Below are 18,599 nucleotides of genomic sequence, written 5' to 3' on the forward strand. Positions count from 1 at the left end.
TCTCTCTCTCTCTCTCTCTCTCTCTCTCTCTCTCTCTCTCTCCTCTCTCTCTCTCTCTCTCTCTCTCTCTCTCTCTCTCTCTCTCTCTCTCTCTCTCTCTCTCTCTCTCTCTCTCTACCCAGTAGATTTTCAGGGAAAAGTTCTTCCAAAACTAAATGGTGTATGGAATGATTTATCTTGTATTGTAGCTTGAAGTGGGAGAGACAACCTGGTGCCCAAAACTAATTCATCTCTTTAATTTCAGTCATCTGATACTGTAAGTTTATGTAGACTACCGTAACCTAGGGTTAGTAGCCTAATTCTTAAGCTCAAGATTCTGGAGCTTTTTCTACAATCTGAGATTTGGAGAGCTTTTAATACATGATCTCCTTGAGGTTTGTCTCTCTACTCAAAGATTATGCCATTCAGTTTAGGAACTTTTCTGGTCTTTCATTAATGTTTTGATTCTTCTGAAGTTTTGGAGGGACTTTCTATTAAAGTTTTTTCAAGACTTTTTCTTTACAAAATCAAGGATAATAATACAAGAACACCCTTCAGAAGCCATTTTAGATGATTTTGTTAGAATCCTTTCAGGATTTGCTTAAGATGAACTCTAATTTTTGTCTTGAGAAGTCCATTTGAAAATCCAAGATTCATAACAATCAGATTTTTATCAAGCAATGTGGCACCTCAAGGTCTCATCATGAAAGCTTTTCTTGATAGCCCTTTGTGCTGGGAGAAGAGTTGGTGAGAGACATGCAGTGTTAAAACGTACTTTCTCATTTTTGATATTTATATGTCTTGGATCATGATGAATTCAGTTCCTAGGTTTTTTGATAAGATTAATAAATTAAATGATATAAGGGAATAGATTTTGAAATATCCATACTTTGATTTATCCTTGAAAGTTACCACTAAAAACTTCATTTCTTATTCCCAGTTAAATCACTGAGAGCTAGTAAAAGATCACCAGAGACTATCAAAGAGAATGTCTGTATCCGAGAAACTTAAAACCTCTGTCAGCATTGAACATCATTTCTTGGACTAAGAGAAATGTTTTGCAGGCCCAACCTATCAATTTTTATTTTAGAAAGGTAGTATTCACCTGGTGTTACCAGACTGTGTCAGCAAGTGGTTACAGTATGAGTGTAATGTCACCCTTTATAAGGCTCTATCAAAAAGAGATAAAGTGAATTATAGTCTTATTGAGCAACTTCTCACTCTAAAATAGTCTGTCATTTTCTTTTTCCTGATTGGATGCTATTTTTAAGCTGCTGGAGGCCTATAAAAGGGGTTGCAAAATTAATCAATAGCATCCACCTTAGCCATTCATAGAAACATTTCCTTGGACATCAACTACAGTTCTTTATCATTTCAGAAACATATCTCAGAATGATACCTTTCTCAAATTGTTAAGGATTAACCCTATGAGGTGCTGGTGTTTTTACCATCAGGATAGATGTACCCTAGAGTGCCACTAGATAAATTTTAAGACTATTTTTTCCTTACTTTATACACTTTTTGGGAATATTTTTTATAATCTTCCTCTTCCATATTATTTTGCACTTGAGGCATGGTGGACAATATGGCATGGAGAGAAATATAAGTTTTGAAGTATGAAAAACTGTTTCTCTCTAGGATGGTGTCCTTCAAACATTTTTACCAGATTTTTGCCTCTCACACTGCCATCCCTTCTTTTTTTGACAAATCTTCTTAACTGATGGTTACCATCATCAGGTGGACAACCATATTCTAAGGATTAAGAGGTAGGTTGTTGCCAATGGCCAGGGGATGATTCTGTCTTTGCCAAGTGGAGGTTGCTGATTGGTTGGTGGGCAGGCCTGGGCTGTGCCCTAAGTAGGCTGCTAGCACATAATATGTAGTTGGTGAGAGGTGAGAAATATTTTCCTTACCAAAAGGCAGGAGATTAAGAGGTCTATCAAGATTCATTTGACACAGCACCAAAAAGAAATTGTTTTCATACTTCAAAACATATTTCTTCTAGTTTGGAAATGAAAGAATGTAGGTTGTTGCCAGTGGCCAGGGGATGATTCTGTCTTTGCCAAGTGGAGGTTGCTGATTGGTTGGTGGGCAGGCCTAAGTAGGCTGCTAGCACATAATATGTAGTTGGTGAGAGGTGAGAAATATTTTCCTTACCAAAAGGCAGGAGATTAAGAGGTCTGTCAAGATTCATTTGACAGCACCAAAAAGAAATTGTTCTCATACTTCAAAACATATTTCATCTAGTTTGGAAATGAAAGAATGTAGGTTGTTGCCAATGGCCAGGGGATGATTCTGTCTTTGCCAAGTGGAGGTTGCTGATTGATTAGTGGGCAGGCCTGGGCTGTGCCCTAAGTAGGCTGCTAGCACATAATATGTAGTTGGTGAGAGGTGAGAAATATTTTCCTTACCAAAAGGCAGGAGATTAAGAGGTCTATCAAGATTCACTTGACACAGCACCAAAAACAAATTGTTTTCATACTTCAAAACATATTCCTTCTAGTTTGGAAATGAAAGAATGTAGTGTGTTGTTAAGATGACCCATTTATCTAAGACTGAATACATTTTGTAATGGTGTTGTTTCATTGCCTGCATTATGTTTTTGTCTTCTTATTTGGAAATAGTTTTCATACTGGGTATTGTTCATTCTAATGGCTTGTACCCCTCTGATTAGCTTAACCACTTAGTTATCCCAAATTTCCTTTGAACATCACTGACTTGAGAAAGAGGTTTTGAAAATAGGGGAGATTTTTTTTTTTTGTCTGAGCTGTAGACAGGGTGAGCAAATGTAAACTACCATCCACCTGTCTCACCTTTTATCTGGACAAGTCTCTCACCGAATGGTTGTGAGGGTTATGAGATGAAATGATGCTACTGTTAGTGAGAATTGTGATATCATATCAATGATATTATTTGTTACTGATTTACTGTTGGTGAGAATTGTGATATCATATCAGTGATATTATTTGTTACTGATTAAGGGTCACTGAGCAGTTATGAGTAAGGATGATATGACTGATGACTGATTAGTCATTTACATATTCATTTGTAAATCTTTTACTTAGTTTCACTCCTGATGAGATTTAATGAATGTCATTAGCCTGGAGTTCCTCTAATTTCCAGTAAGGTTCAAGAAAGTCTCTAGTGGACTTTGAAACTTTTCTGTTTTATCATTAGTTTCAAGTTTTATTCTGGTTAGGTATGCCTTTAGGTTTAAAAAATTTCTCTACCACTCAGTTTTTTATTATTTTTATTTCTGAAGCTTTTCTACTTTTGTATTTGGTGGTAGCTTCAGTTTTCTCTCCTTAATTTTGTGAACTGTATTGTTTCTTTTTCTTTTACAGACCAAACATAATACAGAACCATTTAGCCCTGGTTCTGTATACATTAATATGTGTTGATCTGTTTCCTGCTATGTGTGAAGTAATTGTATCCAGCTCAGCGCCTCTCTCAGTTAGGACCACTATATTGTTGGGTGAGTTTGAGATAAGTTTTTTATTCTTTTAAATGTTTCCTTTTTTTTAAGTCTTCCCCTCTATATAAAGACTGGCATTAAGGGGTGGTCTAGTTCATTTTTTTATGTTCACTGATTCTTGCATAATGCATTTTTCTGTGCAATACACATAGTAAAGCATAGTAAAGGTCATTGCTGTGGGTATAGAGGTATACATTCCTTCTTCCTTCACAACTGAATCTTGATCATGGTGTATCTCTGTTGTTCTAAATTAATGTGGACCAGGTGTTGGCTGTTTCATGTAAAGAAACATTTGTCATCACTTGATCCTCCTTCAGCATCTGTTTCTTTAAGAAATATTTATTAAAAGCAAGCTGATTAAACAAAGTATCCACTGTCAAAAAAGGCAGATATCATGGCACCAACTGAGACCTAGATATTATTGCAGATAATCATTCTCTAACAGAATTAGTGATACCATATTTACTTAGATATAAGCTGCATACTTTCCCCCCACAGAATTGAAAAAGTAGGGATGCAGCTAGCAACAAAATATAGTGTCAAGAAAATTCTTCAGAGAGTGGCCTACACCACTTGTTTTAGAATATCATTTGAAATATATTTTATCCTCTTCCTTTAACCAGTTTTTCTCACCAATAAATGCATTAGAAATATTTTTGATACATGAATCACCTTAAAACAATTGGAATTATGGTAACACACACACACACACACACACACACACACACACACACACACACACACACACAGGTTTGATACACTGTATCCACAATACATGTACATTGTTGCCAGATTTTCAGTTGTAAATTATCACATTGAAATTTTTAGAACTGGTTAACAGTCTTTGTACAAACATTCATAACATCATGCATTACTGTGTTTTTATTAATGTTAATGTGAACCACATGCTTTTCCATAGGTCATGAAATTAAGAGACATACACAGGTACTTCTTGTTGGATACATAACATATATTAGCATGCTAAACATTTTGAATCATGCAAGATTACGAATACTGGAACTGGATTTAGTTTAAAGATAAAACAGTGTGGCTTTTCTTCACATACTTTTTTCTATCCATTGACTTGTTTTTCATAAGGGTTAAACATTTTATCATTAAAAACTTTTTTCACATTCCCAAAATGAGAAAAAACCCAACATCTGGTTCTTCCAGTGACTTGGGAAAACAATCATTCTGAATATAAACTGGATGTGTTGATGTGATGTGAGACAGGATGAAACGTTGTTGATAGAGCCCATCATTTTGCCACATGATATTCTTTAATGTATTCAAGTAATATACTGAACAGCATACTATACTGAATTCGTGAAATGTATCAAGGAATATTATGGGATTCATGAAAGGTTTTTCTTTTGTAAATATGCATGAGAATGCACATGTTTTAAAATTACATACTAATGCAGAGGCTGTAGTGTTTGCATAGTTCATCTGTCCCGGCTTCCATATTTGATATAAACAAACATGGCACTTCCTCACTTGCTTTTCATCCATCTATTTAATTTTTGGTTAAATTTTGCAGGTTTTCTAGAATGAAATATTATTCTAAGCTTCCCATAACTAAAAGCCCAGCATCTAGTTATTAGTACCAATGAAATGGAAAACTACAAGTCTAATTGTAAAATTGGTTGTGTTAATGTGATACAAAAGTGGAAGTCCTTTCGACAAAGTGTTTTATCTTGCCATATGATACTGTAGTTTTGATATAATCAAGTCCTTTCGACAAAGTGTTTTATCTTGCCATATGATACTGTAGTTTTGATATAATCAAGTAACACAGAACAGCATACTGTACTGCATATGAGAAATGTATCCATAAATATAAACAGGTACATCCAAGGAAAGGTTTTTCATGGGCACTTTCGATGCACTAGTAGCACTAGAACTTGGAAGCCATTTTCCAGACATGATGGGTAAAATAGAATAGTAACAATATCAAGAAATTGACAAGTCAGCATAAATATATGCACAGTGTAAGCATGGCAAAATTTGTAATGTACTAATGTAGGAGAGCATTCTCTACTGATTGGATTTGAGCATATGTGTGTATGGCACTCTGATTAGCCAAGTGAGTATAAACAAAGAAAGCTGCTCTTGGTGAGTTGTGATTGTTTGGACTCATAACTTTTGACTTCTTTATTGGATTTTCATAATTTTTCTAGTAAAATTAGAGCACCAAGATGCAAGTAGGAGCACTATAATGATTTAGAATACTATAATGATTTGGAACAGCACTCTAAGGAGCAGCACTGACCAAGGTATTACAGTGTATCAGTGATGTTGATAACGAGGTGTATTGTAGAAATATGAAATCTAGTATGGGAGGTAAGTTGTTAGAAGCATTAAAAAGTATTTACCAAAGATGTAAGGCATATGAAGAGGGGAGAGTGATTGGTTCCCAGTAAATGTCGGTCTGCAGCATGGGTGTGTGATGTCCCCATAGTTGTTTAATTTGTTCATGCAAGAGTTTTGGAGAGAGGGCCAGGCCAGATATGCAGGCTGTAAGCGATGAGAGGGCCTTGGAAATGAGTCATTTGTTGTTTGCTGATGATATAACACTGGTGGCTGATTAGAGTGAGAAACTGCATAAGTTGATGACTGAGTTTAGAAAACTGTGTGGAAGGAGAGAGCTGAGAGTAAATGTGATTAAGAGCAAAGGTTTAGCAGGATTGAGGGATAAGTTAGTTGGGATGCGAGTTAGAATGGAGAAAAATTGGAGGAAGTGAAGTGTTTTAGATATCTTGGAGTGGACTTAGCAGCAGATGGAAGCATGGAAGTGAGTCACAGGGTAGGGGAGGGGGTGAAAGTTCTGGGAGTGAAGAAGAATGTGTGGAAGGAGAGAATGTTATCTCGGAGAGCAAAAATGGGTATGCTTGAAGGAATAGTAGTTCCAACAGTGTTATATGGTTGTGAGGCATGGGCTATAGGTAGGGTTGTATGGAGGAGGGGTGGATGTGCAAAGTGAGAGGGTTAGGGAGAATGATTTAGTAAACAGAGAAGGTGGAAGATGAAAGCCAGCAAGGTAGCGGGTTTGGATGGTATTGCAGTGGAATTTATTAAAAAAGGGGTGACTGTGTTGTTGACTGGTTGGTTAGGTTATTTAATGTATGTATGACTCATGGTGAGGTGCCTGAGGATTGGCGAAATGCTTGCATAGTGCTTTTGTACAATGGCAAAGGGGATAAAGGTGAGTGCTCAAATTACAGAGGTATATGTTTGTTGAGTATTCCTGGGAAATTATATGGGAGAGTATTGATTGAGAGGGTGAAGGCATGTACAGAGCATCAGATTGGGGAAGAGCAGTGTGATTTCAGAAGTGGTAGAGGATGTGCGGATCAGGTGTTTGCTTTGAAGAATGTATGTGAGAAATACTTAGAAAAGCAAATGGATTTGTATGTAGCATTTATGGATCTGGAGAAGGCATATCATAGAGTTGATAGAGATGCTCTGTGGAAGGTATTAAGAATATATGGAGTTGGAGGCAAGTTGTTAGAAGCAGTGAAAAGTTTTTATCGCGGATGTAAGGCATGTGTACGAGTAGGAAGAGAGGAAAGTGATTGGTCCTCAGTGAATGTTGGTTTGTGGCAGGGGTGCATGATATCTCAGTGGTTGTTTAATTTGTTTATGAATAGGGTTGTTAGGAAGGTGAATGCAAGAGTTTTGGAGAGAGGGGCAAATATGCAGTCTGTTGTGGATGAGAGAGCTTGGGAAGTGAGTCAGTTGTTGTTCACTGATGATACAGCGCTGGTGGCTGATTTGGGTGAGAAACTGCAGAAGCTGGTGACTGAGTTTGGTAAAGTGCATGAAAGAAGAAAACTAAGAGTATATGTGAATAAGAGCAAGGTTATTAGGTACATTAGGGTTGAGGGACAAGTCAATTGAGAGGTAAGTTTGAATGGAGAAAAACTGGAGGAAGTGAAGTGTTTTAGATATCTAGGAGTGGATTTGGCAGTGGATGGAACCATGGAAGTGGAAGTGAGTCACAGGGTGGGGGAGGGGGCGAAAGTTCTGGGAGTGTTGAAAAATGTGTAAGGCGAGAACGTTATCTCAGAAAGCAAAAATGGTTATGTTTGAAGGAATAGTGGTTCCAACAATGTTACATGGTTGCGAGGCGTCGGCTATAGATAGAGTTGTGTATAGGAGGGTGGATGTATTGGAAATGAGATGTTTGAGGACAATATGTGGTGTGAGGTGGTTTGATTGAGTAAGTAATGAAAGGGTAAGAGAGATGCGTGGTAATAAAAAGAGTAGTTGAGAGAGCAGAAGAGGGTACCCTGCTTTGAAATGGTTTGGTCACATGGAGAGAATGAGTGAGGAAAGATTGACAAAGAGGATATATGTGTCAGAGGTGGAGGGAACGAGGAGAAGTGGGAGACCAGATTGGAGGTGGAAAGATGGAGTGAAAAAGATTTTGAGTGATTGTGGCCTGAACATGCAGGATGGTGAAAGCGTGCAAGGAATAGTGAATTGGAACGATGTGGTATACTGGGGTTGACATGCTGTCAATGGATTGAACCAGGGCATGCCATCGTTTGGGGTAAACCCTGGAAAGTATTGTGGGGCCTGGATGTGGAAAGGGAGCTGTGGTTTCGGTGCATTATACGTGACAGCTAGAGACTGAGTGTGAACGAATGTGGCCTTTTTATTTACATATATTTATTATACTTTGTCACTGTCTCCCGTGTTAGTGAAGTAGCGCAAGGAAATAGATGAAAGAATGGTCCAACCCACCCACATACACATGGTTATACACACTCGTCCACACACACACACACATATACATGCCTATACATTTCAACGTATACATACATATACATACACAGACATATACATATATACACATGTACATAATTCATGCTTGCTGCCTTTATTTATTCCCATCACCAAACCACCACACATGAAATGACAACCCCCTCCCCCCACATGCGCACGAGGTAGCGCTAGGAGAAGACAACAAAGGCCACATTCGTTCACACTCAGCCTCTAGCTGTCATGTATAATGCACCGAAACCACAGCTCCCTTTTGACATCCAGGCCTCACAAAACTTTTCATGGTTTTCCCCAGACGCTTCACATGCCCTGGTTCAATCCATTGACAGCACATCGACCCTGATATACCACATCATTCCAATTCACTCTATTCCTTGCACGCCTTTCACCCTCCTGCATGTTCAGGCCTTGATCACTCAAAATCTTTTTCACTCCATCTTTCCACCTCCAATTTGATCTTCCACTTCTCGTTCCCTCCACCTCTGACACATATATCCTCTTTTTCAATCTTTCCTCACTCATTTTCTCCATATGACCAAACCATTTCAAAACACCCTCTTCTGCTCTCTCAACCACACTCTTTTTATTACCACACATCTCTCTTACCCTTTCATTGCTTACTCGATCAAACAACCTCACACTACATATTGTCCTCAAACACCTCATTTCCAACACATCCACCCTCCTCCGCACAACTCTATCTATAGCCCATGCCTCGCAACCACATAACATTGTTGGAACCACTATTCCTTCAAACATACCCATTTTTGTTTTCCGAGATAACGTTCTCGCCTTCCACACATTTTTCAACGCTCCCAGAACTTTCGCCCCCTCCCCCATCCTGCGAGTCACTTCTGCTTCCATGGTTCCATCCTCTGCTAAGTCCACTCCCAGGTATCTAAAATATTTCACTTCATCCAGTTTTTCTCCATTCAAACTTACCTCCAAATTAAATTGTCCCTCAACCTTACTGAACCTAATAACCTTATTTTTGTTCACATTTATTCTCAACTTTCTTCTTTCTCACTCTTTACCAAACTCAATCACCAACTTCTGCAGTTTCTCACCTGAATCAGCCACCAGCACTGTATCATCAGCGAACAACAATTGACTCACTTCCCAAGCCCTCGCATCCAGAACAGACTGCATACTTGCTCCTCCCTCCATTGACAGACTCTCCATATATAGACTCCTGAATAATGTAAGGAAAGTCTTATTCTTTCACATGAAGAAATTAGGTCCTTTAGTAGAGAAAAGTCATGATTGTAAAAGATTTAACAGCTTGAATATTACCTGGAATACCTTAGCAGTTAAGCATGAGGAAAACAGTATTCATTTGCATTGAGGATTGCTTTTAGGTCTAATGATTCATGACCCAGTGTGATTTTTTTTATATATTAGGTCAAGTTGCAGTAAGGTCACAGTGATATGCATGATAATATTGGCTGATGACCACCAGGAAAAAGGAAACATGATGAGTCCCAAGGGCACTCTCATGCATCACATTTTCAGGGGAGATACAGAAATGAGATAGAAGATTCAGGTAACTCAGTTGAAGGGAGAAAGTGCATAAGTACATGACTGAGTTTGGAAGGATGTGTAAAAGGAGGAAGTTGAGAGTGAATGTGAATAAAAGCAAGGTTATTAGGTGTAGCAGGATTGAGGAACAGGTGAGTTGGGGTGTGAGTTTGAATGGAAGAAATTTGGAGGAAGTGAAGTGTTTTGATACCTGGGAGTGGACATGACAGCAGATTGAATCAAGAGGCCCTACATGTGTAAAGTTCCCTCTCTCTACAGTACAAATAGTGTATTACAAAATACATACATACATTGATTGATAGATTGCTTTGTACATATATACAAACATAGATTTAAGGGGATTAAGAATACTTCCCATGTATTCCCTGCGTGTCGTAGAAGGCGACTAAAAGGGGAGGGAGCGGGGGGCTGGAAATCCTCCCCTCTCGTTTTTTTTTTAATTTTCCAAAAGAAGGAACAGAGAATTGGGCCAGGTGAGGGTATTCCCTCAAAGGCCCAGTCCTCTGTTCTTAATGCTACCTCGCTAATGCGGGAAATGGCGAATAGTTTAAAAAAAAAAAAAAAAAAAAAGATAAAACAAAAGGCATTTTACCAGAATCCAGTCAAAATATATATTGTCATTTTATGGTGCATATGAAGTTTACAGTCTATCCATACTTTACATATTCTTTTTAAGGGTTATATATGGGAGACTTGATTTTATAGATGCTCAATTTACTAGTTCACTGATGTCAGGTAATGGAACTACTTTTTAAACAAAAATCACAATGAAGATAGATATTTGTTTGTATTTGTTTTCACTTACAGGTGAATTGCTCCACCAAGCTAACCAAAACTTGCCTGGGGAATGTGGTTCCCTTTCACATTCGCTTCCTCTCCTGCTTGAGCGAGCCGCAGGTGATGATGCAACTCAGCGCATGAGAGCAACTCAGGCCATCTCTGCTCTATTAATGTTAGCTCGTGCAAGACTCAACTCCCCTAGCACTCCCACTTCCCTCTATCTTGCACATATTATTCGATGCTCACCTAAGGCCAAAGAACGCATCCCCAAAGTGTACAGTGCTTCCACAAGTGCCAAACTCAGTAAGGTAGGAATAAGATGTTGACATTGTTATAGTTACCTTGAAAGTAATGATACTGGTAACTTTGTACATGTAGATTAATTATAGCAACATTTCTAACGTAAAATATATTGAAAGATTTTTATTCTGCTAATAGAATGGAGATTATTTGCAGATGTGGCATAGCTAGCACTTGCATCCACTAATATGATATGGATGCAGAATGGAAAGATAAAAGTGATGGTTTGCATTTTTCAGGGAATGTTTTGAGAAAATCAGAAAACAGAGCTTTCAGAAAGCTGAGGTTTGTATGCATGGCATTTATGGACATACCCCATCATCCATACTTTTTGATCTTGGATCATGCTGCACATCTACATACCACACTGTTGGGACTACCAAACATACCACCCTTTGGTCTTAGGGACAATAAATTCTCTTTCCCCACACTCCTTAATGCTTCAAGGACCTTTAACCCCCTCACCCATCCTTTGGGTAACTTTATTATCCATGGTTCCAGCTGGTGCAATGTCCACTCCAAGGTATTAGAAACACTCCTTTTTCTCCAGGTTCTCTCCATTCAGACTCACACTACAACCAGTTGTCTCTCACCTCTGCTAAATGTTCTTTTCATACACACCCCCAAACACAGACACAGCTTCTGTGGTTTCTTGCTTGAGTCAGCCACCACAGCAGAAACAACAAATGGCTCACTTCCCAAACCTGCCCACTCCAAACAGACTGTAAACCCACCCTCTTTCCAAGACCATTGCATTTACCTTCTTTACCACTCCAATCATAAACAGATTAAACTGCCATGGTGACAGTATATTCTCTTGATGAAGACCCACAGTAACCAGGAACTACTCTATCCCCCTCCTACTCATATGCACATACCCTACCTTCTTGATAGAAACTCCTTACTCTCCTTCAATCTCATATATCCATAACACTCTCCACAGAGTATTTCTGTCAACTCTGTGACCCTGTCATGCTTTCTGTAGATCCAGAAATGCCTCATACAAATTCTTGTCTTTTTATAAGTATTTCTGAGAAACTTTGAAGCAAACACCTGATCCACACATCCTCTACCACTTCTGAGTCCTCATTCTTTCTCCTAAAACTGATGCTCTGTGCATTCCCTCACCATTTCATGTACCATTCTTTACACCTTACCAAGTGCCCTCAACAAATTTTACCTCTGTAATTCAAAGATTTACTTACATTCCTGTTGTCTTTATACATTGGCACTATACAGGCATTTTGCCAATCTAAAGGCACCCAACTTAAGCCATACATACATTGAAAATCCTAACAAGTCAATCAGCAGCACAGTCATTCCTCTTATTTGAGAATTTCAGCTGTTTTATGCTTTGCTTTACTTCATCTTTCACATGGCATTCACTTCTTTTTTTTCACCAAACCACTTGCTCATGCCCCTTTTGTGTAGCATACTGCCATGTTATAAACATCCCTTGTCTGCCACCCCATCATATAACACATTGAGCAGTGCTTTGAAATTTTCAGTCAGTCTCTTCTTCACTTCATCTCTACCTGTTACCACTTTCCCCATCTGCTCCATTCAGTTATGCTCCCATTTACCTTCTTTCTTCACACTATTCACCTCTTTCCATAACATTTTCGTATTATCCTTAAAGCTTGTTGATACTTTCTCATCCTAACTGTCATTCGCCCTCTTTTTCAGCTACTGAACCTTCCTATTGACTTCCTGTAGCTCTTATGTGTACATTAAATCACTCACTCTCTTTCTCTACTGGAAATGCCTGTACACTTTTCTTATCTATTGCACTAATACCTTAACTTCCTCATCCTAGCACTCCCTACTCTTTCACACATGCCTGTGTGCATATGATACACTACATATGACACTGTCTGCATATGATACACTTCTCACACTTTTCAACACTGTTTCTCTAAATACTTCCCATTCCTTACTTACTCCCTAGCTTCATTTACTCTCACCTTTTGTCATTTTACACTCAATCTCTCGTGGTATCTTTTCATACAAGCCTCTTTTTCATGTTCATTTACTTTCATCACCCTCTTTCACCCATATAATTTCTCTTTTCCTAAAGCCTTTACAAATCTTCACCATTTCCTCCACCAAGTAACGATCAGACATCACACCAGCTGCTCCTATCAGCAAATTCACATTCAGGAGTCTCTCTTTTGCATGCCTATCAATTAGCATGTAATCTAGTAATGCCCATTTGCATCTTTCCTACCCACCCACATATACTTTTTATATGTTCCTATTTTTAAACTCAGTATTCCCACTTACTAGTCCTTTCAGCACACAATTCCATAAGCTTTTCACCATTTCCATTCATATTACTGAATACCTCATGCCCCCTAGTTACTTTTTCAATTGCCACATTACTCATTTTTGTGTTCAACTTACAATCATCAGTATCCAAACTCTCACATCAAACCTGCTAACATCAAAGCTCCTCCCAAAGCACTCTCCTCTCTTCCTTGTTCCTCTTGTGGCCAGGTGCATAAGCACTAATGATTGCCCACTTCTCATACTCAACTTTCATTTTTACTCACATTTGTGTGGGACTCGCATCCTTATGCTCTTTTACATATTCCCACGGTTTATTCATCAGCGGAAATGCTACCCCTTCCTTATCTCTCACCATCACAGTAAGACCTCACTTTACCCTAAAGACATTTCAAAACCATTCTTTCCCATTATGTATATTTATTTTTGTCATTTTTTTTGCAGTGGCTGGGAAAAGACCATGATGAGTTAATCCACCAGACCATAAAAGATTCTGATGTGCTTAGCTCAGGAAGAGATCCTCATGCTTGGAAGTGGGAGTTCATCATTCCTATACTCAGAGTGAGTTTTGATAGCCTTAAGAGTATTTTGTGTCTTAATTCTTGTATAATCTTGGAACTGTAAGTTTATTAATACTTTCACACGGAGAATAATTTAAAGATTTAACGGTTAAGATTAACAGGTTTTTATAAAATTCAGTACCAGGATTTTAAAAGATGTGTCAGAACATACTGTTTTGTTATTTTGCTTGATATGGGAATTTTATAGAAGAGTTTTCTACATGGTGCATGAGTTTTCTTTGTAAAAGTAATTTTTCCTTGTTTATAATTTCATAAGGAAAACAATTTGTGGATTCAGCTATTGAGATTTGATATGGGAATTTCATACTTGGGTTTTCTACGTGAAAGTATTTTTTTCAATACTGATGAAAAGCCATGTTTAAAGAGTTATGTGCACTTGCATTTGATGAAGATTTTTTTCATACTTGATCGCCTTTTCCCACTGTTACAAGTTACTGCCTGGAACAAATGAGTAAAGGCCACACCTATTAACATCCGTTGTCTGACTCTCATATATAATGCATGGAAACCATAGCCCCTATCCACAACCAGGCCCCATGGACCTTTCCATGGTTTACCTGTCATGCATTACATGTCGTAGTTTCATTGACAGCACATCGATCACTGTATGCCACATTGTTCTAATTCACTTTATCCCATGCACACTTTTCACCCTCCTTCTTGTAATTTTTTTTAGTTTTCAGGTTGTTAGGTATAGCAGGAGCAGGGTAGAAGGACAGGTTAGTTGAGGTGTGAGTTTGAATGGAGAAAATTTGGAGGAAGTGAAGTGTTTTATATACCTGGGAGTGGACATTGCAGCAAATGGAACCATGCGATTGGAAATGAGTAATAGTAGTGGGTGAGGGGATGAAGGTTAGTATTAATACTAATAATAAATACTTTATCATTCATCTGAAATGAAACTTGTGTTCTCCATTTCCTATGGTATAGAAAGTAAAAAAGAAATATTGCCCAAGAGAAAATTTGTAATACAGTACAAACTTAGAACTAAAAAGCTATTAAAAACACTTTAGGCCTAACTTGACTCTGCCATCATGTTCAAATTTGTTACAACTTTTGATATTTGCCTTGTACAATTACTTCATTTAACAATCGCACACTTAAAGTTTAAAAAAACTTATTATATCTGGCAGTAAAGTAAAGTGTTTTGGATATCTGGGAGTGGATCTGGCAGCAGATGGAACCATGGAAGCGGAAGTGAACCATAGGGTGGGGGAGGGGACGAAAATCCTGGGAGCCTTGAAGAATGTGTGGAAGTTGAGAACTTTATCTCCAAAAGCAAAAATGGGTATGTTTGAAGGAATAGTGGTTCCAACAATGTTGTATGGTTGCGAGGCGTGGGCTATGGATAGAGTTGTGCGCAGGAGGGTGGATGTGCTGGAAATGAGATGTTTGAGGGCAATATGTGGTGTGAGGTGGTTCGATCGAGTAAGTAATGTAAGGGTAAGAGAGATGTGTGAAAATAAAAAGAGCGTGGTTGAGAGAGCAGAAGAGGGTGTTTTGAAATGGTTTGGGCACATGGAGAGAATGAGTGAGGAAAGATTGACCAAGAGGATATATGTGTCGGAGGTGGAGGGAACGAGGAGAAGTGGGAAACCAAATTGGAGGTGGAAAGATGGAGTGAAAAAGATTTTGAGTGATCGGGGCCTGAACATGCAGGAGGGTGAAAGGCGGGCAAGGAATAGAGTGAATTGGATCGATGTGGTATACCGGGGTCGACGTGCTGTCACTGGATTGAATCAGGGCATGTGAAGCGTCTGGGGTAAACCATGAAAAGTTGTGTGGGGCCTGGATGTGGAAAGGGAGCTGTGGTTTTGGGCATTATTGCATGGCAGCTAGAGACTGAGTGTGAATGAATGGGGCCTTTCTTGTCTTTTCCTAGCACTACCTCGCACACATGAAGGGGGAGGGGGATGTTATTCCATGTGTGGCGAGGTGGCGATTGGAATGAATAAAGGCAGACAGTGTGAACTGTGTGCATGTGTATATATGTTTGTGTCTGTGTGTGTATATATATGTGTACATTGAGATGTATGGGTATGTATATTTGCGTGTGTGGACGTGTATGTATATACATGTGCATGGGGGTGGGTTGGGCCATTTCTTTCGTCTGTTTCCTTGCGCTACCTCGCAAACGCGGGAGACAGCGACAAAGCAAATAAAAAAAATCTGGCAGTATGACACTGAATAGATCTTAGTCTTTTACATGACATTTAGGGTACAAGGGATGTTTTCGATCTTTCATAATTACGTTACATCTTTGAATAATGGCCCGGGAGCATTGAAGAAAATGTGGAAGGGTCAGTATCTGGGAGAGCAAAAGTGGGTATGTTTGAAGGTACAGTAGTCCCAACAATATTGTATGGATGCAAGGCATGGGTTATAGATGACAATCTGAGGAGGAGAGTGGAAGTGTTGAAAATGAAATGTTTGAGGACAGTATGAGGTGTCTGGAGGGTTGATCAAGTAAGTATTAAAGGGAAAGAGAGAGGTATCGTTATAAAAAGAGTGTGGTTGACTGAGCTTTAGAAGGTTTGCTGAAACACTTTCGACATTTGGATAGAATGAGTGAGGAGAGGTTGAAAAACGAGGATATATAGGTCAGAAGTGTAGGGGACATGGGGAAGGTAGGGACCAAACTGGAGATGGAAGGATGGAGTGAAAAATATTTTAAGTATTTAGGACCTGAACATGCATGAGGGTGAAAGTTGTGCCCGGGTTAGAGTGACTTGGAACAATGTGGTATACAGGGGTTGATTTTTTTGGCATTGGACTGAACCAGGATGCATGAAGCAGCTGGGGGTAGCCATGGAAAGGCTTGTGTGTCCTGGCTGTGGATAGGGGGCTGGGGTTTCAGTACATTGCACATGACTACTTGAGAATGAATGAGTGAAAACTTTTATTCTTGTTTGTCTTTCCAGCATTAGTGAGGTAGCACCAGGAACAGACAAAACAGGCTTTATTCATTCACATCCATTCTCTAGCTGTCATGTGTATTGTGCAGAAACCACAGCCCTCTATCCACACCCAGGCCCCACAGACCTTTATGGGGTTTCCCTTGACTGCTTCATATGTGGACTACTGGCATTCTGCCCACAAACATACTGAATGAATTTGTTTTTCCTCCTCCAGTTTCATGTGCTTCGTACACAAACAAACTAAATCAGCACCATACCAATTAAGTTCTGTCAACAGAAAAGTATTGCAACACTTGTTTAGCTTTACATTTAGAAACACAGGATGAAGAATTTTGATATTTTTTCCAGGGTCTTGTTTGTTGGTCTACCTATTTTCCTTATTTGGATGTGACACTCTACAAGATAGAAAAGTATACAGTTGGAGGGATGAAGAAGCTTCCCTTGATGGAATTGATAAATATTTTTATTTTATATTTCTTTTGCATGTTACATTCAAAACTTATGAGTGATTTTGTTAGTTTTGAAATATACTAGAATATTTTTTTTCATACTTTGCTATTTCCCGCATTAGTGAGGTAGCATTAAGAACAGAGGACTGAGCCTTTGAGGGAATATCCTCACTTGGCCCCCGTCTTTGTTCCTTCTTTTGGAAAATTAAAAAATGAGAGTGACGGATTTCCAGCCCCCCCACTTTCTTCCCTTTTAGTCGCCTTCTACAACACGCAGAGAATACGTGGGAAATATTCTTTCTTCCCTATCCCCAGGGATTATACTAGAATATATTTGTATAAAACACAAGATAGAGTTCATACAGTTGCTTCATGGAAGGTGTTATGAAGACATAGTATGATTTGAAAGTTATGATGAACAATGAATTGTTTCTGTAAAGAGAGTAAGGTGTGTGTGCAGGTAGGAAGAGAGGAGGATGAGTGATTCTAGGGGAAGGTTTGTCTGTGGCAGGTGTGTATGATACCATCATGGCTGTTTAATCTGTTTATAGATGGGTTGGTGAGGGAGGCAGATGTAAGGATCTTGGAGAGGGGGCAGATGTGCAGTCTGCAGGCAGTGGGGTGGGTTGGGGTAGGTAAGTGAAATAAATCAGTTGTTATTTGCTGATGACATGGCACTGATGGCAAATTTGAGTTAGAAACTCAAGGAGGTAATGTCTGTATTTAGGAGAGTGTATGAAAGGAGAAAGTTGAGAGTAAATGTGAGCAAAAGTAAGGTTAATAGCTTTAATAGTTCAAAGGCTATTTGGGATATGAGTTTGAATGGAAAAAACTTGGAGAAGTGAGTGTTTTAGATACCTGGAGGTGGACATGGCAGCAAATGGAACTATGGAAGCTAGGTCATAGGGTGGGAGAGGGGTTGAAGGTCCTTGGAACATTGAGGAATGTGTGGAAGGAAAGGTCACTGTCTGGGAGAATGATAATGGGTATGTTTAAAGGTATAGTAGTCCCGACAGTGTTGTATGGATGCAAGGCACAGGCTACGGAAGAAAGTGTACAAAAGAGGGTAAATGCGTTTGAAATGAAATGGTTGAGAATAGTATGTGGTGTGAGGAGGGTTGATCAAGTAAGACATGATGCACAGGAATAATTATTTGGAGGCAGCGAGCTTAAAAGAAGTCTGCGTCCCATTGTGATTACTATGCTCTCAGCTACAGAGATGAGGTAATAAGAGGAGTATAGTTGAGAGAGCTGCAGAGACAGTAGTTGGTAGACAGTCAACTACTAGGAAGGTATATTACCAGTACTGCCTTCCTGAATATCGAGAGGGTTAGTGATAGGTGCATAGTGAGCTAGCACTTTAAGTAGTTGTCAAGTTGCACTATCTAACCCAGATAGCTATCTTTTCTTTCTACTTCACCCACATGTGGACTACTGACATTCTCTCCACAAACATGCAAACTCTCCTTGTCATCCATAACACTTGACAACTCTTAACTCACAC

At 39.0% G+C, this 18,599-nt stretch overlaps 1 protein-coding gene across 4 annotated transcripts in view; it reads left to right on the top strand.

Moving 5' to 3' along the window:
- Positions 1-18,599, top strand: part of rictor (rapamycin-insensitive companion of Tor) — a 223,535-nt gene that overhangs the window by 77,304 nt on the left and 127,632 nt on the right. For all 4 annotated transcript variants that reach the window (XM_071696194.1, XM_071696196.1, XM_071696195.1 and 1 more), the window contains 3 exons: positions 3,324-3,454; positions 10,589-10,869; positions 13,592-13,708. In XM_071696194.1, coding sequence (XP_071552295.1) covers positions 3,324-3,454; positions 10,589-10,869; positions 13,592-13,708 — 529 coding nt within the window. The remainder of the gene's footprint in view (positions 1-3,323; positions 3,455-10,588; positions 10,870-13,591; positions 13,709-18,599) is intronic.

The sequence above is a fragment of the Panulirus ornatus genome, chromosome 59 (assembly GCF_036320965.1).
Source record: "Panulirus ornatus isolate Po-2019 chromosome 59, ASM3632096v1, whole genome shotgun sequence".
Taxonomy (NCBI): domain Eukaryota; kingdom Metazoa; phylum Arthropoda; class Malacostraca; order Decapoda; family Palinuridae; genus Panulirus; species Panulirus ornatus.